This window comes from Phoxinus phoxinus (assembly GCF_949152265.1).
Source record: "Phoxinus phoxinus genome assembly, chromosome: 1".
Lineage (NCBI taxonomy): Eukaryota > Metazoa > Chordata > Actinopteri > Cypriniformes > Leuciscidae > Phoxinus > Phoxinus phoxinus.
This window is the reverse complement of record NC_136876.1, coordinates 45,697,380-45,725,156: the sequence shown is the minus strand read 5'-3', so window position 1 is coordinate 45,725,156 and position 27,777 is coordinate 45,697,380. Positions and strand designations below refer to the sequence as shown.

At 35.1% G+C, this 27,777-nt stretch overlaps 1 protein-coding gene across 1 annotated transcript; it reads left to right on the top strand.

Moving 5' to 3' along the window:
* Nucleotides 1–80: 80 nt before the first annotated feature.
* On the top strand, nucleotides 81–27,550 carry LOC307009198 (tripartite motif-containing protein 16-like). The gene is made up of 6 exons (XM_079632787.1): nucleotides 81–721; nucleotides 3,716–3,811; nucleotides 3,907–4,140; nucleotides 21,044–21,203; nucleotides 24,934–24,981; nucleotides 26,659–27,550. The coding sequence occupies exons 1-6, from the start codon at nucleotides 140–142 to the stop codon at nucleotides 27,180–27,182; spliced, it is 1,644 nt and encodes a 547-aa protein (XP_079488913.1). The 5' UTR covers nucleotides 81–139; the 3' UTR covers nucleotides 27,183–27,550.
* Nucleotides 27,551–27,777: the final 227 nt, after the last annotated feature.

Below are 27,777 nucleotides of genomic sequence, written 5' to 3'. Positions count from 1 at the left end.
ATGTAAAGTGTACAACCATCCTAGTTCATTTTTTTGAGTGCATGAAGCAAGAACTATTTCAACTCCTCAGTTCAGAGAAACAGAAACTGGAGTATTGTTGAGCTGTTGTGTGTTTGTGTCTCTGTATTCATGCAGTAAAATGGCAGAAGCCAGCAGAATTTCAGTGTATCAGAATGAGTTCATGTGTCCAGTGTGTCTGGATCTCCTGAAGGATCCAGTGACTCTCCACTGTGGACACAGTTACTGTAAGATCTGTATTACTGGCTGCTGGGATCAGGAGGATGAGAAGAGAGTCTACAGCTGCCCTCAGTGCAGACAGACCTTCAGTCCAAGACCTGCTTTAGCTAAAAACACCATTCTGGCTGAACTGGTGGAGAAACTGAAGAAGACTAAACTTCCTGCTGACTGTTACGCTGGAGCTGGAGACGTGGAGTGTGACGTCTGTACTGGAAGAAAATACAAAGCCGTCAAGTCCTGTCTGGTGTGTCAGGAATCTTACTGTCAAACTCATTTTGACCGTCATGAGGACTATCACTCTCGTAAACCACACAAAGTGATCGATGCCACTGGACGACTGCAGGACATGATCTGCCGTAAACATGATAAAGAGCTAGAAATATTCTGTATTACTGATCAACAGTGCATTTGTGTGTTGTGTAAAGAGTATGAACATAAAAACCACAACACAGTATCAACTGCAGCACAGAGGACAGAGACACAGGTATGAACTGAGAGCGATTGATCACACAGAAATGAAAGTGTCTTTATTTACTTCCTCGTTTTCTTCTGTGGAAAACAAAAGATGATATTTTGAAGAATGTCTCAAATATTTTAGTTTATACATTGTAAGTCAATGGAATAAAAAGTTTCAATCTCCAAAAAGGAGAAAAATAAACAACTAGTGGTTAAAGAAAGGAGTACGCTTGTATTGACATGCACCTGTAGAGTACTTCTAATTAAAAGTATGTTTAAGAAAACTTGCAGATAATTTAAATTAATGAAATGAAAGGCCACTTAAGTACACTTAAAGAGAGTCAACTTGCATGACTGTTTCATAGGTACACTTTATAAAGAACACTTTGTAGTAATGTAAAATTTAAAGTTATACTTTAAAGTACATTTTAATAATATTTAAAATCTACATAGAATTTAATATAATTATGAAATTACATTATATACTTAAATCTTACTTAAGTGGGTCAAAAAAATCACTCTTAAGTTCAGCTAATTGTTTAAACTACAATACATTTTTAATTAATAGCAATTGTCTGAAAACATGTTGACATGAAAGAACCAATGAGGTTTGATGTTATTGATCGTCATCATATTGTATTTGGCCTCTGTAAACAGCGAGACATTCTTCTTAACCCTCTGGGGACCAAGGTGTTTTTGGGGCCCTTGGGATGTTTTGAAATGCCCTGACATTTGTGCTTTTTTTCAGTTATTTATAAACATGTTAATGGCAAAGGTGTAAATTCACTCTATATAGCACAAACGGGGCTACCATAATATGTGAGCAACATGTATGTACATGTTTGTATTTTTAAGAGAATAATGTTTATGCGTGGTTATTGAAAAAAAAATTGTAAGACAGTTTTTTTTTCAGAAGAGGTTTATGCAGGAGTGGTAATGGCCCATCAATATTAATAAGATTCAGACCCGGGGTGTGACAGACACTCCCCCAATGGCCCATCATGAGGCAAGCCTAAGAGATTCAAAGGTTTTGTTTTTCAATCTGTTTTATTGTAATTCCTCTGTGGAGGAACTAAATGTTCAACTGAAGACACAAGTGAACATTGCATGCCTGGCATTTCCCACAAGGTGTGTCCAGCCTTTTACCAATCTGTCCTTTTACAAAGCACACAGATCTTGCGACCAACTGTGCAAAAAGGAATATTTCACAAAACTGCAATAGAAACAGTTTTTGCGCATTTACAGTCACCTGACTTAGAAGACGCGGTGTGTTTGGGGTCCGTGTACGCAAATAATAATAATAATTATTATAACATTTATTAGGCTACATATTTAGAGACGCTTTTATCCAAAAAATTAACAAAGCAATTTGTCAAATGTCATTCATTATACGGGTTAGACAATAATAATACAGGGCTAAGATTATCACAAATAAACACAAGATTTTGACGCATATCCAACGGTTTGTGGTGTGGAGTGTGGAGCGCGCACTACTTGGCATGGAGCCGCAGACGCAAACACTTGCATTTTCCTATCAACAGTGGAAACAACTTAAAATACTCTTATCATTTCTGGTCATACAGAAAATAAAAATACATTATTCGCAACTACTTTTATTTGTGTAAACTCACAATAACAAGAAAACGTTGTGCTTTTGTTAAATAAAATAAAATAAAACAATCAGGCGCGCTTTCATGATCTCCGTGAACTGGAGCGCGAGAACTGAAACTAAATATATAATTAAATAAATAAGAAACTAAATAAAGCTTCAATGTCCACTTTAAAACGAACAAATTCGAATCGAAAGCTAATACATTCTGATTATGTAATGCGTATGAAAGGAGCATTTCTCTCTAAAAGCAACAGCGGAGATGGAGATGTTTTTAGCCGACTTAGAAAACAATAGTTTATTAATAATATTAATGGCTCTTCTCATTCAGCACTGCGGGAAAAATATAAATTCCAGGTTCTAATTTGGCCTTAGATAACCAGTAAAATCGACATGTTTTCCATATTAATTTTTGAAAATATCTGTAAAATATCTGTAATAATAGTGGGTAAATATGTACTTACTCTTTCTGATTTCTGAATCTGTTGCTAAGCGCACTCCGAGTTGCAGGCGGAGGTAGTGATAAAGCTCCATTCCTTTTAAAAAGGTTGAAGAATATTATCGTGCCATCTTCCCAACGCGCAGGTGACTGAATGATGAAACTTAAAGCATTTGCTTGGGGGCGTTTACCTGTTTTGCATAGATGGCTTAACACATTATCTTGTGAATACCGCGCTCCGTGAGTAGGCGTGAACGAATTAAAGTCAATGAGTTCGTTATGAGCTCGACTGGAATCGCTCTCTTTTCATACAGATTACAGAAACTGAGAATATTTGTTTTTTATATAAATTACTTCATTTGAAAGATGCGATCTCAAGCGTTATGCCCATGGGTATGTTTGCCTGTTTGACTGCAGTTTCGCGGAGTTACAGATCATTTTCTAACGAGTTTCAAATTGGAGTTCATTGACAGAGAGAGTGCAGAACTCGCATCATGTTATTTTTTCTTCATTTGGCAAAAAGCAAAACACTTTATTTTTATTGTGAGTATACAGAAAAGAAATAGAAACTGAACAGGATCAATTGATGTATAACACGAAAATGAAAGATCAAAATTAACAGAGCATTTTGAGTTTATTTTGCATTGCTAAAAAAAAACACGAGCAAAACGCGCTGGCGCGTTTTTGGTCCCCAGAGGGTTAATATCTTCTGTTGTGACTCACAATAGACAGAAAGTCATACAGGTTTGGAGCGACTTGAGGAAGAGTAAATGATGATACTAATGATATAAAACTAGGTATTGATAAAATAATGATGACATTTCAGGAAACCATGAATCTGTGGTTTGAAGCAGACAGTAAAAACTTACCATGCAAGCTCTTTAACCACTTCAGCAACTCTGGATTCATGTAACTTTAATGTTTGTGTGACAGTAGTTTTATGTGTGATTCCCTGTCACTGGTTTGTCCTCCAGAAACAGCTGAAGGAGACGCAGATGAAGATCCGGCAGAGGATCCAGCAGAGACAGAAAGATCTTCAGCATCTGAGAGAGGCTGTGAAGTCTCATAAGGTGAGTCTGGAGAAGAAGAGAAGTGTGAGACGTCTCAGTTTGGACTCTGTCAGTCCTGCTGAAGCCACTGTGTGATTGTGATGTGTGTGTAACAGCGCTCTGCACAGACAGCAGTGGAGGACAGTGAGAGGATCTTCACTGAGATCATCCGCTCCATTGAGAGAAGCCGCTCTGAGGTCACACAGCGGATCAGAGATCAGGAAAAGACTGCAGTGAGTCGAGCTGAAGGACGACTGGAGCGACTGGAGCAGGAGATCAATGATCTGAGGAGGAGAGACGCTGAGCTGGAGCAGCTTTCACACACACAAGATCACATCCAGTTCCTGCAGGTAACAGAGATCTAGTAGAACACACTCAAAAAAAAAAATTATGTCTAAAAATAAGATTTATGTATTTGAATGGCATAACAAATTTCCATTCATTTGGATTACATAGTTTTAACATAAACCAATTAATAATCTGAATGTGATTCATATTTTTAAGTCATATATAAATGAAACAGATAAGATTTATGTAATTGTATACAGAAAAACGCCCATGTTAAATTAGCACTGCTCAGTGTTCATATGTGTGCACACTACAGAGTTAAAGTACCATTGAATCAGTGTTGAAGTTAATGAGATAATTAAGTGGTGATTGAGCTTTAATTATGAACACCTGATGTTAACAAGCAGAATCACTGAAGAACAGAGAAACACAAGAACTACAACTGACTTCAGACACAGCCTTAGATGAAATCAACTAAAGATAAAAGAAGACATTAAATATGTGAATATCTCAGCAGAGGAGGATTAAACAACTCCACAAACAGCATTACCAGCTTCACTTATTACTAACCAGATTTACTTTATTTAATATCCGATTTAATGAAATCATATTTTGTATTTTAAAGTCACCATGATGGTGGATAGCATTTGGTTTAGTTGGGTTCTTGACCCTTAACCTTAACACATCTAGAATATTATTTTGGCTGTTATAATTGAGTTTGTAAAGCACATTTGTTGTAGCAAAAAAAGCCATGAGAAAATTAGGTGATGTTGGCTGTTTACTGGTGTAATACAAAGTCATCGTCACGTAATTGCCTGAATTCCTGAACTTAATTGTCTAATACTTTGGTCATAGATTTTTATTTTAAATCTTTTTTTAGAGTAAAAGTCATTTGATTTTACAAGATCAGAGCAATGTTGTTTATTAAATAATATAAATGATTTTAAAAACATTTAATACAGTAATCTTCTTCTGCTAAGATGTTACTTAGACATCAAGAATCAGTGTATGATTCTCAACAATGGTGACAATCAATGAAATGCTACATGCTGCAGTGCATGCTGGGTACCACCAATCAAAACTCACCCATATCTCCCAGCATGCACTGATTATCTGGATATTTTGTTTGATTGTCACCATTGTTGAGATTCATACGCTGTTTCTTGTATTTTACAAACAACGTTGCTAGATATGCTGTAGAATTAAATTATTATGAATAAAACCATATTAAAAACACAAGTCCAATCTAATCAAAGCATTAGGCGGAGAATAAGATCAGGGAGCAAAACAATTGCATGATTATATAATCACCAATTAAAAGCCAACATCACCTGATCTCACTTTCTCATGGCTTTTTTGCTACATCAAATTTCATTTACAAACACAAAATTATAACAGCCAAAGAATATTTTATATTAAAGAGTCAAGGGTCAAGAGCCCAACTAAAGCAAATGCTATCCACCATTATGGTGACTTTAAAATACAAAATATGATTTAATTAAACTGGATATTAAATAAAGTAAATCTGGTTAGTATTAAGTGAAGCTGGTAATGCTGTTTGTGGAGTTGTTTAATCCTCCTCTGCTGAGATCTTCACATATTTAATGTCTTCTTTTATCTTTAGTTGATTTCAACTAAGGCTGTGTCTAAAGTCAGTTGTAGTTCTTGTGTTTCTCTGTTCTTCAGTGATTCTGCTTGTTAACATCAGGTGTTCATATTTAATGCTCAATCAGCTCTTAATTATCTCATTAACTTCAACACTGATTCAATGGTACTTTAACTCTGTAGTGTGCACACATATGAACACTGAGCAGTGCTAATTTAACATGGGCGTTTTTCTGTGTACTATTACATAAATCTTACCCATTTCATTTACATATGACTGACAAATATGAATCATATTCAGTTTATTAATACAATTACATAAATTTTATCTGTTTCATTTATATATGACTTAAAAATATGAATCACATTCAGATTATTAATTGGTTTATGTTAAAACTATGTAATCCAAATGAATGGAAATTTGTTATGCAATTCAAATACATAAATCTTATTTTTAGACATAATTTTTTTTTTTGAGTGAGTGGACTTGAGCAAGATCCAGTTATGACAGAGAAACATTTCATGAGAGCAGAATGAGATGTTGTCAGGAATTCAGTCGAGTGTTGAGTTATCATATATCATCAGTCAGACTCTCATCTGATCATCTTCTGTTTAAAGAGACACACTTACAAAGCCCTGGGAAATTTACTGTTAAATATCAACACATCTTTCCATCTTGATGAAATCAGTTGATTATATCAATATCCACCATAACTAGATTTTTCATAATCTTTTTAATGAAATATTTTATTTCTACTAAAATACTTTTAGTAATTGGCACCAAAATTGGTTCAAGTGATCTTCAAAGTTGATAATATTGATTTTTATTTCCATTTACCTGCAACACATTGATCAATTTGTTCACAAAACCAAAAAAACAAACAAATTATTAAAACCAGACAAAACCTGACATTGGGATCCTTAAGAGTCCTTGTGAAGTTTCAGTGTCACTAGCCAGCCAAAAGTTACACATGATGATCCATCTACTCGTAGCCTTTGAACTGCTTTTCCTCAAATCTTCTCAACATGCAGATGTTTTATCATTCAAACACCTGGAAAGTTCACACATAGTCCCTTGTGAAAATGAAGTGTCATTAATTGAATGTGCATTTGTAGTTACTAACTTAAAATCTTACAAATATATATTTTTTAAACTCTGCTTGCAGATCATATAATATTATTGAAATAAAAGTTCACTTAAAAAGAGACACTTTCATGACTATTGTCAAGGTTTAGCAGAGATAGACGGCAAGACAAAGAAGATAAATGAAAAAGACTTTATTTACAAAGGATTAACCATAACCATAAAGATATGATGAACTTGCATGGTTAGTTCAACTCTGTTCCCATGGCTGGAGTGCGGATTGTGGCCTGCCAGCCAACACTCAAAAAAAATGTATGTCTAAAAATAAGATTTATGTATTTGAATTGCATAACAAATTTCCATCCATTTGGATTACATAGTTTTAACCCTTTAGGCGCCAGCGTTTTTTTCCTAAAACATTCAATTTTGACATCTTAATTTCAAAAGGCTATATCTTAAAAGTGATAAAAGATAGAGACTTTCTGTAAATTAGAGAAATATTAAGGATGACCCAAAGTTTATGTAGGGATTACATTTTCCCATCTAATTTGCATATTATGACGTCATATGGTGGCGGCTATCTTGGATTATAGAATTTTCATGAAAAGTTACAAGTTTAAATGATAAAATGCAGCACTTCTTTCCCCCCAAAATGTCCCTCACCTTCTGTATGCTATTTTGCACAAAACTGAATGCTCAGGTAAATAGTAAGTAGTAAACAAACTGTGTAAATCATTACTAATAAATGGTAGAAACAAACCGAATGCAGGTAGTGGTTGGCCTTTTGCTGTAGAGATTTTCCATTTACTACATACAGTAGGCACTCTGATTATATATATATATATATATATATATATATATATATATATATATATATATATATATATATATATATATATATATATATATATAACATATATATATTATTCATATGACACACAAACACAAGTAGACAAGACCTGTTTAGTTGCCCCGTGTCACACCGCCTCTGCTCCTGCTACGAGCAGCGCGGGCGCGGCCAGATCTGCCTCACGCGCGCGCCGAGTGCGCACAGCTCGGACTACTGTCATTGTCACCACTGCGCGGCAAAGATGTACCGGGAGAAGCGCGAGCTGCACCATTTCGCGGCAAAGATGTACCGGGAGAAGCGCGAGCTGCACCATTTCGCGGCAAAGATGTACCGGGAGAAGCGCGAGCTGCACCATTTCGCGGCAAAGATGTACCGGGAGAAGCGCGAGCTGCACCATTTCGCGGCAAAGATGTACCGGGAGAAGCGCGATCGTCATTTTCAAAAGGCAAATATTCCCCTTCAGAGTCAGAATCGGCGAATAACATTTGCAACACATCCTCACGATACAAGTTTTTATTAGCCATTTGATGATTTTCTCTCACAATTTACTCAGACGCTCTGAACTGAACTGCTTCCGCATCAATGACACGAGCGCTCACTTGCTCTGCTGTTTTCTCCAATACTTTGAATAGGAACATGACGTCATTTTGGTCTTGAATCAAAGTATTACATGTCTGCCATCTAGTGGTAGGGAATACAAACGAGATATTACACCATATTAGGATCTACAGCCTGTTTTATTAAGTATGACGTCTTGTCGCAATTTTGCGACTTTGGCGCTTAGAGGGTTAACATAAACCAATTAATAATCTGAATGTGATTCATATTTTTAAGTCATATATAAATGAAACAGATAAGATTTATGTAATTGTATTAATAAACTGAATGTGATTCATATTTGTCAGTCATATGTAAATTAAATGGATAAGATTTATGTAATCGTATACAGAAAAACGCCCATGTTAAGTTAGCACTGCTCAGTGTTCATATGTGTGCACACACTGTTAGACCTTACCGGGTTTTTTTACAGTAAAATACTGGCAACACTGTTGCCAGTAATTTACTGTTATTTGTACAGTTATTTACTGTATTATACAGTTTGTTACTGTAAAATGCACTAAATTAAAATTTGACTTAAAACTAATTTCACTTGCAGAAACCTACTGCCTTAAATTGACCAACTGTAATTTAAATGTGTAAAACTAAAATGTGTAATGCATTAATAATGTGAGAAAAGAGTTAAGAACTTCCATTACAAACCATTAAAAAACTTAAGTACATAAAAAGATTTCCACTGAACCAGCAATTACATTCTGTTAAATAAAGCAACATGCAGCGTATCATCGATGTTTCTAGATCTTCTGCTGGACTGAAGCACAGGCTCTACTCTTCAGCACAATGGTGACCCAAAAAACAAAATTTTACAGTAAACTACTGGCAACAGTGTTGCCAGTATAAACCTGTTTTATAACTTACAGTTTATTACTGTTAAAATACATTTTGTGGGTGTGTCTTTTTATCTTACACCGTTAACCCTTTCAACCCCACAGGAACATCCGCACTACAAAGAGTAAAAAGTAACATTGACGCAGTGTTGCAGTGAGATCATTAAGATCATTAAGTGAATATGTAAGTGATTGTTGAGCATTAGTGTTGAACACCTGCTGTTAACAAGCAGAATCACTGAAGGAAAGAGGAACACAAGAACAGAAAATAGAGAAACACAAGAACTACAACTGACTTCCAGCCATAACACATTATTACACGTATTATTAACCAGTTTGACTTTATTTCTGTCATACATCTACAGAAGTAGTTATTGAGATGTTTAATTGAAAATGTTTGATTTAAAGTTACCATTATAGAGATCAGTGTTTGCTTTAGTTGGGTTGCTGATGCCAACACATAATTTTTTCTCTTGCTGCTTGAGCTGTGTTTTTGCAAGTCACACTTGTGCGCACACACACAGTTCGTGAATGATTGTGGTTATATTCACTATCATGACAAAATCATTATGTGGCCTGTCCATTCACTAAGAAGTTAGTTTTCACTCATTCAGAGTTTAATTCTCAATCAAAAGTGTTACGTTACCACCACCGTGAAACAACAGCAACAATGACTAATTTATTTGTAACACATGCATAACCAAAAATAAAAGGGCTACACTGTCTTGTAGAAACAAAGAAATATCACAAATTAGAACATGCATCTCAACAATGGTAGGAATATATATATTTTTAATTATTATTCATGCAGCAGAGCATGCTGGGAGTTTTATACTATCCTGGTACCCAGCATGCATTGCGACATGAAACTTCTGATCATCACCATTGTTGAGATTCATATGATGATTGTTGATGTCTGTGTGTGTCAGAGTCAAGCAGGAGTTAATACAAATTTAATGCACTATATGATTTCAAAAATTTTCAGTTGACCTGATTTCAGAAATATTGCTGTATTTCATGTTGAGGATTATCAGATATATGGTATTAAACCAGAAATTCATAGCTCACATATATTAAATAGTAATAAATCATGTATGATTTTGAAATCACAAAACCAAAAACTCCTGATTGACTTCCCCTTGACTTTTCTTGCTGTAACAAATGTGCTTTATACACTCAATGTTACAGCAGCCGAAGAGAGATGATTGAACGAAGTCTTTGAGTTAAGGTACAAGAGACCAACTAAAGCAAATACTGATCTCCATCATGGTGACAACAAACTTTATTATTAACTAAATCCCTGTTCATTCTCAACAAGAACTTGAAATAAATAATGTTAAACTGGTTTCACACTCAGTGTGGCTGGAAGTCAGTTGTAGTTCTTGTGTTTCTCTTTTTTCTGTTCTTGTTTCTCTGTCCTTCAGTGATTCTGCTTATCAGGTGTTCATCAGTGTCTCAATTCACTCACTTCTTTTCATTCAAGTGGACTATATTAGTAAACTAGTGTAGGGAATAGTGAATGAGGGTATAGGGTGTGATTGGGAACACAGCCTCTGAGTGTCAACTTTGAGCGCTGTTAATTCACAGTATATTCCTGTAGGTATATTCCTGTATATTACTGTTTTAATGGAAAATGGTATAATATTGTAAGAATGTGGGCTTTTTCTACAGTAAGGGCTAACAGTGCACTACAGAGTTAAAGTACCATTGAATCAGTGTTGAAGTTAATGAGATAATTAAGTGGTGATTGAGCATTAATTATGAACACCTGCTGTTAACAAGCAGAATCAATGAAGAACAGAGAAACACAAGAACTACAACTGACTTCAGACACAGCCTTAGATGAAATCAACTAAAAACAAAAGAAGACATTAAATATGTGAAGATCTCAGCAGAGGAGGATTAAACAACTCCACAAACAGCATTACCAGCTTCACTTATTACTAACCAGATTTACTTTATTTAATATCCGGTTTAATTAAATCATATTTTGCATTTTAAAGTCACCATAATGGTGGATAGCATTTGCTTTAGTTGGGCTCTTGACCCTTGACTCTTTATTATAAAATGTTCTTTGGCTGTTATAATTTTTTGTTTTTAAAGCACATTTGATGTAGCAAACAAGCCATGAGAAAGTGAGATCAGGTGGTGTTGGCTTTTAATTGATGATGATATCATCATGCAATTGTCCGGCTCCCTGATCTTATTCTCCGCCTAATGCTTTGATTATATTGGACTTGTGTTTTTAATATTGTTTTATTCATAATAATTTAATTCTACAGCATATCTAGCAGTGTTGTTTGGTCATAGATTTTTATTTTAAATATTTTTTTAGAGTTAAAGTCATTTGATTTTACAACATCAGAGCAATGTGATTTATTCAATAATATAAATTATTTTAAAAACATTTAACACAGTAATCTACTTATGCTAAGATGTTACTTAGACATCAAGAATCAGTGTATGATTCTCAACAATGGTGACAATCAATGAAATGCTACATGCTGCAGTGCATGCTGGGTAACACCAATCAATACTCACCCATATCTTCCAGCATGCACTGATTATCTGGAAATTTTGTTTGATTGTCACCATTGTTGAGATTCATACGCTGTTTCTTGATGTCTGTGTGCATCCAAGTGATGCCATAGATTAAAGTTTTTGTTCACTAAATAAATATTTTTTAAAAACATGGATATTTTACAAACAACACTGCTAGATATGCTGTAGAATTAAATTATTATGAATAAAACAATATTAAAAACACAAGTCCAATATAATCAAAGCATTAGGCGGAGAATAAGATCAGGGAGCCGGATAATTGCATGATGATATCATCACCAATTAAAAGCCAACATCACCTGATCTCACTTTCTCATGGCTTGTTTGCTACATCAAATGTGCTTTAAAAACACAAAATTATAACAGCCAAAGAACATTTTATAATAAAGAGTCAAGGGTCAAGAGCCCAACTAAAGCAAATGCTATCCACCATTATGGTGACTTTAAAATGCAAAATATGATTTAATTAAACCGGATATTAAATAAAGTAAATCTGGTTAGTAATAAGTGAAGCTGGTAATGCTGTTTGTGGAGTTGTTTAATCCTCCTCTGCTGAGATCTTCAAATATTTAATGTCTTCTTTTGTTTTTAGTTGATTTCATCTAAGGCTGTGTCTGAAGTCAGTTGTAGTTCTTGTGTTTCTCTGTTCTTCATTGATTCTGCTTGTTAACAGCAGGTGTTCATAATTAATGCTCAATCACCACTTAATTATCTCATTAACTTCAACACTGATTCAATGGTACTTTAACTCTGTACACTCAAAAAAATAAATTGTTGAATGAACATGATTTAATCGTATCACCCATTATGCATCTAAGCAAGATTTGAATATTTTATTTGAACACAATATTGGTTTGTAAATTGAACATGATTGTAATAGGTCAATGCAACTTCTTTGCAACTAATTGAATCAACATGTTTGTATTGTGTTAGACTAATCAAATGTATTCTCATTCACTCAAAGCACAGGAAAGCAGAATCACCAAAGGAGAAAATCAAATTTTTAAGTCACCATTATGGAGATCAGTGTGTGTTTTAGTTTGGCTCTTCACCCTTAAATTATTAACTTTAAGTTTTGTTTGGCTGCTGTACATAAGTTATAACAGCCAGATGAATAAATAGGAACGGTGATCTGATGGTGTTGGTTGTGTATTAACATAACCATTATTTCACTATCATTTAACCTGAATCACTGAACTCATATAGAGTCCAATTTATGATTTAGGTTTATTTTATTAATTTTAGCTGCATAATATGTTTAGCCCTATCAATGAAATTAAACAATCAAATCAATAAAAATAAAAATATATATACACATTTCTTTTTTAGGCACACACAGACATCAATATTTAACGTATGAATCTCAGCAATGGTGAGAAACAGATCACCTCTGATCATAAGCTCATTATTTATTCATGCAGCAATGCATGATGGGAGCTATGAATGAGTTTTGATTGGTGCAACACAGAATGCACTGCAACATGCTTTATAAATGTCACCATTGTTGAGATGCATACACTGATTATTGATGTCTGTGTGTGCCCAAAAAAGAAATGTGTATATATATGTTTTTATTTGATCGTTTTAATTTCATTGAAAAGGCTAAACCTATTATGCAGCTAAAATTAATAAATTAAACCTAACTCATAAATTGGACTCCATATGAGTTCAGTGATTCTGGCTAAATGATAGTGAAATAATGGTTATGTTAATACACAACCAACACCATCAGATCACCATTCCTATTTGTTCATCTGGCTGTTATAACTTATGTACAGCAGTCAAACAAAACTTAAAGTTAATAATTTAAGGGTGAAGATCCCAACCAAAACACACACTAATCTCCATAATGGTATTTTTAAAATTTGATTTTCTCCTTTGGTGATTCTGCTTTCCTGTGCTTTGAGTGAATGAGAATACATTTGATTCGTCTAACACAATACAAACATGTTGATTCAATTAGTTGCAAAGAAGTTGCATTGACATATTACAATCATGTTCAATTTACAAACCAATATTGTGTTCAAATAAAATATTCAAATCTTGCTTAGATGCATAATGGGTGATACGATTAAATCATGTTCATTCAACAATTTATTTTTTTGAGTGTAGTGTGCACACATATGAACACTGAGCAGTGCTAACTTAACATGGGCGTTTTTCTGTATACGATTACATAAATCTTATCCATTTAATTTACATATGACTGACAAATATGAATCACATTCAGTTTATTAATACAATTACATAAATCTTATCTGTTTCATTTATATATGACTTAAAAATATGAATCACATTCAGATTATTAATTGGTTTATGTTAAAACTATGTAATCCAAATGGATGGAAATTTGTTATGCAATTCAAATACATAAATCTTATTTTTAGACATAATTTTTTTTTTGAGTGAAGGGGCCTCATTTATAACCGTTGCGCACGCACAAAACAGGCCCTGACAGAGGCGTACGCCACTTCCGACGCATAAGTTGTGATTTATAAAAACAAACTTGATGGGAAAATGTGCGCACCTGCACGCAAACTCTGACCCATGCGTACGAACGTTTTGGAGACGGAGCAGTTTGGCGACACCGATGGTGAGCTGGAGTTAAATGTCTTTTTGGTCACTTTTAGACAGAAAATCTAAATAAAATGATACATATAAAGAAAGATAATTCAAATATAATTTCACTCACCAAGCCTATCACTTGAAGCAAATGAAGAGTTTCGTTGCAAAACGAGATATATCCATTTTGAGAAATGTTGGTTATTTGACATTATTATTTAAGACATCAACAGTCAAGTTCATTCACAATTTTTTGTACATTAAACTATTACTTGAGCTCAGTGAACGCCAGGGACACAATATTCTTCAAATCCAGGAATTTTTTTATTTAATTTTATGTCCATAAATAGTTCATAAATAAGTAAAAAAACATGCCAAAATGCAACATATTTATCTTAACATTGTCAAACATCTTAAATTGGTTAAAAAAACAATAGATAATAAATATATGGAATAGTATATACAAAGATTGATTAATAATAATAAGATTCTGAGTTAGTTTTGGCCAGAACATACGCAACATAACAGCATTTTTTTTTTTTTTTTTTTTTGCAAAACGCTATATATCCACCTTAGGCTATATTCTATTACTGTAATAGCCTACCATTAAGAAAAGCTAGTGAATCAATGTTTTGTGTATGTGTGTGTGTGTGTGTGTGTGTGTGTGTGTGTGTGTGTGTGTGTGTGTGTGTGTGTGTGTGTGTGTGTGTGTGTGTGTGTGTGTGTGCGTGCGCGCGCGCGTGCGTGTGCGTGTCGCACGATGACCGCAATTAATCTTTGGATGTTTTCCCTCCCCTGAATGCCTTGCCCGTTTGGTCTTCTCCCTTTGATGATTTTCTTTAGATGCCTTCCTCTTTCTCCCAACAGTAGCTGGATTGACCGGATCCAATCCGTCATCGAAGTCCATAACGTTAGCTTGACTCTGAAGCTTTGATTCTCTGACTGACAGACAGCTGTTGATCAGTGACGTAGCCTACGTGACTGACAGCTCGCCTACAGTATAAACAATTAAATGATAAAGTGTTTTAGTTAGCCTATTGAATCCTCTTTTTAAAAATATGTTTTTTGTTTTGATATTATCGTTAAATCACTGAGCAAACTCGGAGCACTTCACCGGTGGTGACTCTCTCCTCGCGTGACATCCTGAGCTCGCGCAGCATCCTCAACGTTCCGTTATATCGCACTTTGTAAAGAAACTGGGCTGGCGGATATCGCGTTTTGTGAAAAAATACATTTTGTTGTAGGCTTAAAATGTAAATTTTTAAATCGTATTAATGGCAGCAATTCACACATAGATTACCCAGTCAACACGGTGATCTCACAGTGATCTCATCATGTGGTCACAACGTGAGCAATGTGAGTTCACAGTGAGCTAAAAGTGTAACCTCACAGCGCACTCACTATGTGCTCATGGCCGCAATATGAGCTCATCCCAGCTAGAAATGTTATTGTTCTATGAATGTTTTGAGAGCATTATATTATGTTATGGTTTCTGTAGCTAATTTTATTTTTGTTACCAGAATGTTCTCCTAAAAAGTAGGATAACAGTCTCTAAAAACATTTTAAAAATGTTTAGTGATTACATTGATAGAACATTATCCCCTAACATTATTATAAGGGTTTAGCGGGAAGTTTCCCAGCAGACACAGGACTGATCCTCTTAAAAGAGGTTTAGATGTCGAAGTTGGTTTGAAAGTAGTTGTTTGGTTTGGTCACCATTATGGAGGTCAGTGTTTGCTTTAGTTGGGCTCTTTGGCCTTGACTATTTGATGTTAGTTTTTCTCTGGCTGTTGTGTTTGTTATAGAAAGAGCAAATGTGAAGTATCACAGCAAAAACTCTGGTGGTAAATTAACACTCCTGGGAGTTTATATGAGTCCACACTCAAGAGTGTAAAGTGTTAAAATATGAGTGTTTAATGAACACTCAAGAGTGTTAAAGTTAATGAGATAATTAAGTTATTAATTGAGTGATGATTGAGCATTAGTGATGAACACCTGATGTTAACAAGCAGAATCACAGAAGGAGAAAATCACAAATTGTAAGCCACCATTATGGAGATCAGTGTTTGCTTTAGTTGGGCTCTTGACCCTTATATTATTATCTGTAGATTTTGTGTGCCTGCTGTTATTATAACAGACAGATGAACAAATAAAAAAAGTGATCTATTAGTTATGTTATAACAATCATAATTGGAATTTGATCACTGAACCCTTATTTCTGATTTAGATTTATGTTGTTTATTACTGCATAACTGTGATTCTACATAAATATCCAGAATTTTTGATAAATAAATTTGGAATAATTTATTTTAAAGTTGTTTTGAAAAAAAATCTTCATTTTAGGCACACACAGACATGAAGATTCAGTCTATGCATCTCAACAATGGTGATGAGCAAAATATTCAATTAGGAAAAGGAAATTACTTCAAATCAGATCATAATTTATTAATTCCGCAATGCATGATGGGAGCCATTAATGAGTTGATTGGTGGCAGCCACTGCAACATGCTCTATTCTTGTCACCATTGTTGAGATTCACAGGCTGATTATTGATGTCTGTGTTGTTAATCAGAATAACTATTATTGGATTATATTAAAAATACTGAAAATTATATGATTTAGAAACATACAGCTACTGTATTAACAAACAAGTTAAACCAAACTATCTAAATATATTTTGATCATTTCAGATCACAATATGATTATGCCAAAACATAACCGACACCATCACATCACAATATCTCTTTGTCCGTCTGACTGTTATTAATCAGTAACAGCAGACAAGCAAAATCTAAAGTTAATAATATAAGGGTCAAGAGCCCAACTAAAGCAAACACTGATCTCCATAATGGTGGCTTACAATTTGAGATTTTCTCAAATTTTCTTTTTTTGTTGTTGTAATAAGTGAAGCTAGTAATGCTATTTGTGGAGTTGTTTAATAAAGTTGGATCCTGACATCAGAAAAATGTTTAGACGTCAACCCAATTTTAATTTTCAACCAAAATTTGACATCTGAGTGATGTTGGAGTCCACGTCCAATAACATTTTTAGCTGGGATGAGCTCATATTGTGACCATAATATGAGCACACAGTGAGTGCACAGTGCGGTTACACTTTTAACTCACTGTGACCTCACATTATGATCATATGGAGAGATCATTGTGAGATCAACGTGTTGACTGGGTAAGGTACATCTGAACAGTGATTTCTAATAATAAAATCCAAATGTCAAAAAATGGCGTTTATCGCGTTTTGCAACTGAACTCTTCAAATATCCATCCCTTCTTAATTGTCCACGCCAGCGAGCGCGTTGGCCGTTTAGTGAAACTGACGCATATCTAACGGCAGATTAAGTAAAACCGTGAATCTTCATTATGAGTCCCAATCATAACTACAGTGCATGTTCACAATAACAGTTTAAATAAAATAATGATTTAAACTATGTTTTACTTCTGACATAAACATTTAGATTAAATATGCCATTCTCATTAATGGAGTTAAACACTTACATGAAATTTACTGAAAAGTTAAAATATATATATTCAATAAATAGCCTATAAATATTTGTTGTGGATGCAATGCTTTTGAACACTTTTTCTTTGCCATGCTGTGTTTTAATGTTTTAACTACAGTTTTAACTATAATTGCTTATCATGATAATAGCAGATTGTGCAAATATAATACACAACAAGGTCTATCTGTTTCCATTAAAAATATAAATAAATTAAAAATACTATTTGGTCAGTGGAAAAGATTGAGAAAAACTTTCTCTGAAATGTATTTTACACTATTTGATTTATTTATTCAAAAACAAGGCAAGGATAGGCTACTAAATTATTTTTATTAATGTAATGTGACGGCACATCCGTATTTCATATTTTCCTAATGTCTTACCGTTAAACATGTTATCAAGTGGATGAATAATCATATGCAAATGATATGCAGATGAGGATATGCATAGTAAAACTAGGCGTTGTAATCTCCATATATGGTTATTTCGGGGAGGAGACACATGTGCGCACAATCTTCCGCTGACTGGGATTTATAAAGTGAATTCTGCGCAGGTTCTGGAGTATGAACAGTTTTTAAGTCTGAATATTTTTTTACGCACGCCATTTTTGGCTTTCGGGCGCACTTACACTTTTAGTAAGGATCCTACGCACAGTTTTATAAATGAGGCCCCTGGGCCGGAGAGGACACACAGAGCAAACAGGAGAAGGGAGGAAGTCGGAAGAGTTGATGGCGGGAGTTGCGATGGACTTCTTCTGCATTGAATGAAGACACTATGCCAAACTCCTGAGGTTGTCCTTGATTCTGTTGTGGTTGAGAGAGACATCTCTCTCCTGAATGACCACATGGCTGGTTGTGAGTCAATGCCTGCTGCCCTGGGGTCTGGGGTCTGGGGTCTGGCGCGGCCCCGCCGGACAGCAACCCGAACATACAAGAGAAGGAAGGGCTTGTGTAGAGACCATTTAAAGCCTGAGAAAAGTCCCACCTTTTAGGATTGGCTCAACCAATAAGAAAGGGGGAATTTCCAAGCGGGACATTCCTCTGTTATGAGGATTGATATCTCTAGTGTGGTTAGACATAGGCCATGCTGTTTGTGTTCATTTATACTCAGAAAGATATAACAAATACACACTGCATTCTAAGAGAAGGTGATGTACACTAACGTGTGATATATATTAGGGCTGGGCGATATATCGCATGACATTGTTTGGCGCATCTAATCAGTAAAGCCGGTTCCTTGATTAGTAGTAAATCGCCATCACCTGCTTTCAGATGTAGTGGCATTTACTACACAGAGCCGTAGTTAACTGACAAGCTGAGCAATATCGCATAATTATCGCTGACGTATCGCCTGCGATAATTAATGCGATATGGCTCAGCTTGTCAGTTAACTACGGCTCTGTGTAGTACAGGGGTCCTCAACTGTGGACCGCGAGATCCACTTTCCTGCAGAGTTTAGATCCAACCCTAATCAAACACACCTGAACAAGCTAATCAAGGTATTCATGATTACTACAACGTTACAGGTACACAATAAAATCCCCAATGTTAAATCAACATTGCTCAAGTGCATATTGTCCCATTCTACAGAGTGTTAAAAGTGTTAAAGTTAATGAGATAATTAAGTGATTAATTAAGAGATGATTGAGCATTAGTGATGAACCAGTAAAGATTTGATTTCTTCCATGCTTCTACGGAAGTTATATTTGAGAATTAACAGAGGTTTAAATGTTGATATTTTATTGGTAAAAATATAATGCCACCATTATAGAGATCAGTGTTTGCTTTAGTTGAGCTGTTGACCCGTCACTCTCTATGTTTGATTTTATTCTGCAACAACATATATAATGTTGGAAAAGCAGTAAAATCAGACTATGGTAGCATATCATTGGAGCCTGAACTTATTGAATGTAAAATAATGTAAAATCACTAATCAGTGTTTGGTCATTAATACATTTGAGGGGTTTCCCTTGTCTACCCTGTGAAACTACATCCATTATTTATCATGTGGAATTTTAAAACTGTTAAATGCATACAAGATATTATTCTGCAGTTTTTACCGAACTCACATACAGCAAAAATCAGCATACAAATCTCAACAATGGTGACAATAAAAAAAAAGTTTCATGCTGCAATGCATGCTGGGTATCATAATTTGAAAAAAAATCCCAGCATGCACTGCAGTATGGATAATTATTGTCACCACTGTTGAGGATTGTATGGTAAGTGTTGATGTCTAAGTGTATATTTTCAGAAGATATACGTGTGCATTTTTACCACTGACAATTGTTTATTAAGCCTTTTTTTACATATGTAGTATACCTGAACCTCAGTCAATAATCAAAATAAAATAATAATCTTGTGACAAATGACCTTTAACAAATATCTCTTTATAAGTTTCATTTAAGCATCTAGAACACATAAAAGCATATTTGTATTTTGAACTTTTTGTTCAGCAAAGCTCAAGTATTTATCATGAAACATTATGGCAAATGCTTAAAGAAGCTTGCTTTGGAAAACAAATGGGTCACGAGACCAACCAAAGCAAACATTGACCACCATAATGGTAGCATACTTTTTTGATCACTAAAATATCAACTCTCAACAATCAATTCCGTAGACTTGTGACAAAAATAAAGTCAATCTGGTTAGTAATAAGTGAAGCTGGTAATGCTGTGTGTGGAGTTGTTTATTCCTCCTCTGCTGATATCTTCACAGATTTAATGTTTTCTTCATTTGATTTCAACTAAGGGTGTGGTTGAAGTCAGTTGTAGTTCTTGTGTTCCTCTTTTCTTCAGTGATTCTGCTTGTTAACATCAGGTGTTCATCACTAATGCTCAAACATCACTTAATTAATCATATAATTATCTCATTAACTTTAACACTCTGAGCAATGTTGATTTTGTTGTGTACCTGTAACATTGTAGTAATCATTAAGAGCTTGATTAGCTTGTCCAGGTGTTTGATTAGGGTTGGAGCTAAACTCTGCAGGAAAGTGGATCTCTCGGTCCAGAGTTGAGGACTCCTGGTGTAGTAAATGACGCTACATCTGAAAGCAGGTGATGGCGATTTACTACTAATCAAGGAACCGGCTTTACTGATGAGATGCGTATATATATATATATATTTAAATTATATTATTATTATTATTATTATTAAGTGTCAAATACTAGAGTTTGTAGCATTAAATGCTGAATATGAGAAGAATGATCTGAGTGTGTGAAAGTGCTGGACTGAAGCGAGTCACTGAAGAGAAGTTGAGTCCACAAGAGCCGCTCAGATCTGATATAGTGCAGGTTATTGGCTAAAGTGTGGAGATGATGAGTTTTGATTTTTGTTTTCTGTAGAGTTTCCAGTCTCTCTCAGCACCTCCTGAATCTACAGACGAACCCGACGTTTCCTTCAGTTCTCTCTCCTCTTTTGATGGCTTGAGAGAATCTGTCCGTCAGCTGAGAGACAAACTGCAGGATTTCTGCAAAGAGGAGATCAAGAAGATCTCAGACGGAGGTAAAGCCCTGCGCCTCGTTTATACAGACGTCTGTACAGACGTACAACAGTTTCTGAAATGTTCCTATGATTTATAAAACGTCCAAAATTATAAAGTATTATTACACTGTATTCAGCACAAACTCTGCTACATTAATATGTAAGCAGCATGTATGTAAAAGTTTTTAGTTTTAAGATAATGACATTTATGCGTGGTTTGTGAAAAAAAAATGTCACTGAAATAAGGTCATGAACCCCAAACTGATTATTTCTTCACAAAACTTTAGAAAATTGTATCACATAGCCTAGAATATTTGCTCCAAAACTATGTGAAAATCATCCTGCCTGTAGAATGACCAGGCAAAGGGAATACTTTATAAACCGAACTCTGTTTAGTAGTCTCCTCACACAACTCCTGTATCAGGTAGCCTAGCCTCGTATCGAACCCCACCACTCTTGCGCAGGCACCATATATAACAAGTACGGTGGCTACTGGGGCACATTAAACTGCAAGCGAGCATGGGTGAATGCTCTACACTGCCTACTCATTCAGGTAAAACAATATAATGATTAAAAAATTGTAAGACATGTTTTGTGTAAGAGGCACAAAATACGTCATGAATATTGAGTGCTTCACACCTGCACTGTAAAAAAAATAAGCTTGAACAACAACAAAAAACTTGGTACTAATATCCCCTAGCTTTTTCTTGTTGACTCAACTTTTGTAAATAACAGTTATACGAACTGAAAATAAGTTGTCTGTGATACAAAAAACTTTTAGTTGAGTCAACTTGACATAATTTGTTTTCTGGAGAGGTGCAACTATTCTGTAACAAATCTATTGTAGTTGAGCCAATTAAAAAAAAAATTGTCCATTGGAAATCATTTGGTCATCACCATTTTGGTGATGAGCGTTTCCTTTGGTTGGGCAGTTCGACACTTGCTTTTTCTTGTGAGTTTGTGGTCATTGTAAAAGTGTTTGGCAAAACACATAATTTGTTGCTAAGAAAAAAGAAACCAAGATGATCAAGATTTCAGCCTCATAAACTAGAATAAATCACTAATCTGATATCTGATCAAAATGAATAATTTTTTATTAATATTTTACCAGCAAAAATTTCTTGTAGCAGATCAGATATTATGAATTTGGATCTTTAAATACGTTATAAAAATTACAAATTATAAAAGTTAAAAAAATAAAAGTTACAAATTTTTTTTGACACACACACAGACATCAAGAATCAGCATATGATTCTCAACAATGGTGACATGCTTCATGCCACAATGCATGCTGGGAGCCACCATAGTATTAAAATCATGGCTCCCAGCATGCATTGCGGCATGAAGCATGTCACCATTGTTGAGATTCATATGCTAATCCTTGATGTCTGTGTTTCTAAAAAAAAAAAAAAAAACACACAATGTAGTTACAAATCTAAATTCAGAATATCTGATCTGTTGCATTAAAGTTTTGGTAGTAAATATAATATATTATTTACAAATAATCACTTTTTAGGAATAAGAAAAGTGTAATATTCCCCTTTGTAATGCTGTTCTCTATATCAGCTGACCATTTTTGTTCATAGATTTCTTTACAACAAATTATGTGTTTTCTTAAACACTGTTACAAAGACCACAAATTCACCTAAAATGCCAAGAGTCAAACTGCCCAACTCAAGGAAATGCTCATCACCAAAATGGTGACCAAACATTTTCTATAAAAAAATCTACATCTTATTCTTAATAAGGACTTCTGTTTCCAATAGACATATTTTTTTAAATCGGCTCAACTACAAAAGATTTGTTACAGAATAGTTGCATCTTTCCAGAAAACAAATAATGTCAAGTTGACTCAACTAAATGTTGTTTTGTGTGTCACAGACTAAGTTTAGTACTTAGTACTAGTACTAAGTTTAGTACTTTGTTGTACAAGATTTTTACAATGTGGATTTTTGCTGAACCAACACAACAAAATCAGTCAATTCAACTTTTTTCAAGTTGTGTTTTTTACAGTGTGTGGATGTTTGCTGACCCAACACAACAAAATCAGTCAATTCAACTTTTTTCAAATTGTGTTTTTTGAAGTGTGAGAAAGACAAAGACCCTCCCATAATGGCCCTATCATTATGAGGAGCCTTGCACAAAGAATGAGAAGTGAATTTAAAAAAGGATGGCTTATTGATTGTTTGGATTTATTTACAACACAACATAATCCAAAGCTACACAACAAGGACAAAAAGCACATTATTGAATACTGATCTAAAGACAGAGACTTGAACAGTCAGACACCTTTGTGCCATTCCTGAAACATAGTATATACCTGTCATTTCCAAGGTGTTTGATTTTTCATTTTACCATGTTCAGTCTCATGTGAATGTTGAAGAATGAATCCGAAATGTGCCCAGTTGTCCGCTTTCCAAGCTTTGGGTGCGTTTTTAATTACCTATCACGGTCATCTCCCTCCGCCTCAGCCATCTTGATTGTTGTTGTTGTTATGCCCCCGGAAGTAATTGAAACTTCACAACTTTATTGTCCAACTCAAGGCAAGAAAATAAACTGTGACATAATTGATTATGGCACTTTGCCGCATCGATGCTGAATCGTGCATGCCCCGCATTGTGATCCATCGCCGAATCGATTATTGTCGACACCACTATTAGGCTTTGTGCTTTTACTCCAATCTCATTTCATAACGTACATTTTAGTCTGCCACCAGTTTAAAATGTCTTACCTTAAAAATCTTCTCATCTTCAAATCAAGTTCTTCTAATTCTTCTGAGGTAAAACCTAGTGAAACAACACAGCCAGCACAAACAAAGTCTTCTGAACTCGATGAAAAGGAGTAAGTTACTGGAGTCTCTGATTCTTTGTTTTGAGAAGATGAGGCGTTAACAGTTTTGCGTTCCTCCTCATGGATCATTTGCATGTCAATGCTCGTGCACGCGTGGGTGTGGTAATATTAGAGTTAATTAGGAGGCGTTTGTGAAACTATATATGTCATTGCTTTCATACAGATTAATTAAACAGAGATTATTTGTTTTTGGTATAATTTACATCATTTAAAATAGTCTCCAAGCATTGTAAAGGCATACGTTTCAAGTCTGTGTGACAAACATTCGCTGAGTTCCAGATCATTTTCTGTCGCGTTTCAGAATGAACTTCACACTGAGAGAGACGGCAGAACGCGCATAAAGTTTATTTTCTTTATTTTACGAAAAACACAACATTTTGTTTTTATTATGTACACAAATAAAAGAAGACATTTAACCGGTTTGAATGGTGTATAACTCTTATATGTAAGATCAAAATCAACAGAGTATTTTTAGTCTCTTTTGCACTGATAAGAATAAAAGCGAGCTGGTATTGCCGGTGTTGTGCCAAATTATTACCCCCCTCGTTGAAGTCAGTACCTGATTGCCTAATCCTAACCCCTCCCCCACAACTAATCCTAATGCTGGGGGGGGGGGGGGGGGGGGGGGGGGGTAATAATTTTGTCGGGGATCGAAATTCGGCACAACACCGGCACGACCGCCGACCCCAGGGGGATATACATGATGTAGGATGATATTCATGGAATTTAGGATCAATCCGACATGTGTGTGTTTTATAAATGAAGCCCCTGGAGATTAATCTGCTCTCAGAAATGAGTCCATCATGTAATATCATAGAGCATCATATTAGAAATGTCTCAAATTAATGTATTTTATCTTGTCATTTCTCTTCACGCTGTTCATGTCTGTTTATTTCCACAGTCACTTTCACCAACATGAATCCCAAGACCAGGAACGACTTCCTACAATGTGAGTCACTAGAAAACAAGCAGAAAAACTCACTGAATGTGTTCATGTTCTTCCTGTAGAAGGAGAAATAAATCATGATTGAAGAGTTTTATAATTGATCATGTAAATGATGATTTGCACAGGATATTTGGTCAGCTGCACTGAGACACTGATGATACACTGGACATTGATTCATTAACCCAGCAAACACAGGACGTCAATGTGACGTCAGGAAGACGTTGGACTCCAACTAATCCAACATCAGTCAGACATCATATTTTGGTTGAAAATGAAAGTCAGGTTGACGTCTAAACCCAACGTTTGTTTGACGTCAAGCTCCAACGTCAGACAGATGTTGAATTGTGGTTGGAATAAGCACCGCAAAAAATGTCACATGCATTGCAGCACATTAAATCTCTGAAGATCTCAGCAGAAGAGTCAACAACTCAAACAGCATTACCAGCTTATTACTAACCAGATTTACTTTATTTAATTCCCGGTTTAATGAAATCAATAGTTGTATTTTAAAGTCACCATGATGGTGGTTAGCATTTGCTTTAGTTGGACTCTTGATCCTTGACTTTAAAATATTCAATTTTCTCAGACTGCCAAATCTGTGTTTATACAGCACATTTGTTGTAGCAAAAAAAGATTAGAGGAAATAACATGAAGTGATGTTGGATGTTTATTGATAATTTATTTAAGTTTATTTTCCTCTACATTATTACTTAGCCATCAAAATTCAGTGTATGACTCTCAATAATGGTGATAATCAATGAAATGCTTCATGCTGCAGTGCATGCTGGGTACAACCAATCAAAACTCACCCATATCTCCCAGCATGCATTGCGGCATTAATAAATTATGCAGCTAGATTTTTTTTGTAGCTTGTTTTATGCTCAGATTTGATCTGATTATCAGGATATTTTGTTTGATTTTCACCATTGTTGAGATTCATACACTGTTTCTTGATGTCTGTGTGTGTCTAAGGAATGCCATAGAGTAAAAGTTTTTGTGCACTAAATAGTTTTTAAAAAGCAAGTATATTATTTGATAAACCACACTGCTAGATATGCTGTAGAATCACATAAATTATATTATTAATAAAATAATATTAAAACATCAAGTCATATATAATTAGCATTCGACACTTAAAAAGATCAGGGATTCAGGCAAATACATGATGATATTGATGTCATTATCATCATCATCAAGAAACAACCAATATCACCTGATCTCATGCCTTCTTTAGTTACAACCATTATGCTTTATAAAAACACAGTTATAGAAGCCACACAAAATGTTATATCATAAAATAAAGGGTCAAGAGGACAACTAAAGCAAACGCTAACCACCATCATGGTGACTTTAAAATACAAAATAATGATTTCATTAAACCGAAAATTACATAAAGTAAATCTGGTTAGTTTTAAGTGAAGCTGGTAATAAGTGTACGGCCATGCATTTCACCTTTTGGTTTGGTTTATTCCAACCAAAATTCAACAACTGTCCCACGTTGGAGCTTGACGTCAAACAAACATTGGATTTAGACGTCAACCCAACTTTCATTTTCAACCAAAATCCAACGTCTGACCGACGTTGGAGTCTATATCCTGTGCCTGCTGGGAAGAGTTCAGATACATTAAAAGATCAGACAGATTCATAATTACTGTTTCTGATGTGTTTTCTCTTCATCAGATTCCCATCAGCTCACTCCGGATCTGAACACAGTGCATAAACTCCTCAGTCTGTCTGAGAGGAACAGAGTGATTACTGGCACTGACACTGTGCAGCCGTATCCTGATCATCCAGACAGATTTGATTGTTGTTTTCAGGTGTTGTGTAGAGAGAGTGTGTGTGGACGCTGTTACTGGGAGATTGAGTGGACTGGAGATGATGGTGTTGATATATCAGTGTCATATAAGAGCATCAACAGGAAGGGAAGGGGTTATCAGTGTTGGTTTGGAGGTAATGATCAGTCCTGGAGTTTGTCCTGCTCTTCCTCCAGTTACACATTCTGGCACAATAAGATACACACTTCTCTCCCTGTAAAGTCCATCAGCAGGAGAATAGGAGTGTGTGTGGATCACAGTGAAGGAACTCTGTCCTTCTACAGCGTCACTGACACAATGAGCCTCATCCACACAGTCCAGACCACATTCACTCAGCCGCTCTATCCTGGGTTTTTGGTTGGTTCTGGATCATCAGTGAAACTGTGTTGATGTTTCAGAACAGATTGTAGAGAGATTTTACCCAGAATGCTTTGAGCTGCACGATAAATGAGTAACAGTGAGATACAGAGACTCTTATTTTCCTCTTCAATACATTACAGTTTTTCTCAATAGATTAGACACAATTCTAGGAACAATTCACCATTTTCTCAAATCCTCACACAAAATTTTAAAAACTCACACCCTACTGTACAAACAGCTAACTTCTGAATCCCAATTCAAACTTTGGCCTCAGCCAATACACAAAATCTGTCAAAAACACAAACTACATGACGAGTAGCATCTGCCTGCAAAACCGGCTGCATTTTCAGGACCACAGTTTTAGGACCGCATTTCTAGGACCCTAGATTTTTAGTGACAACGCTACCGAATTAGAGGACCAGCGAAGATGGATGACAATCAGAGTGTGAGTATCAAATGCGAATTAATTTGTATTAGTTTAACTTTAAAAACAATTGTGATGCATTTCATTGGAAAGTTAACGTAGCCAACGTGATGGTGATTTTCTAAATAGTCTTGAATGTATATAGCCATCATATATTAGCCTCTAATGCTGTAAAATTAATTGTTAGCACGTTCATTTAAT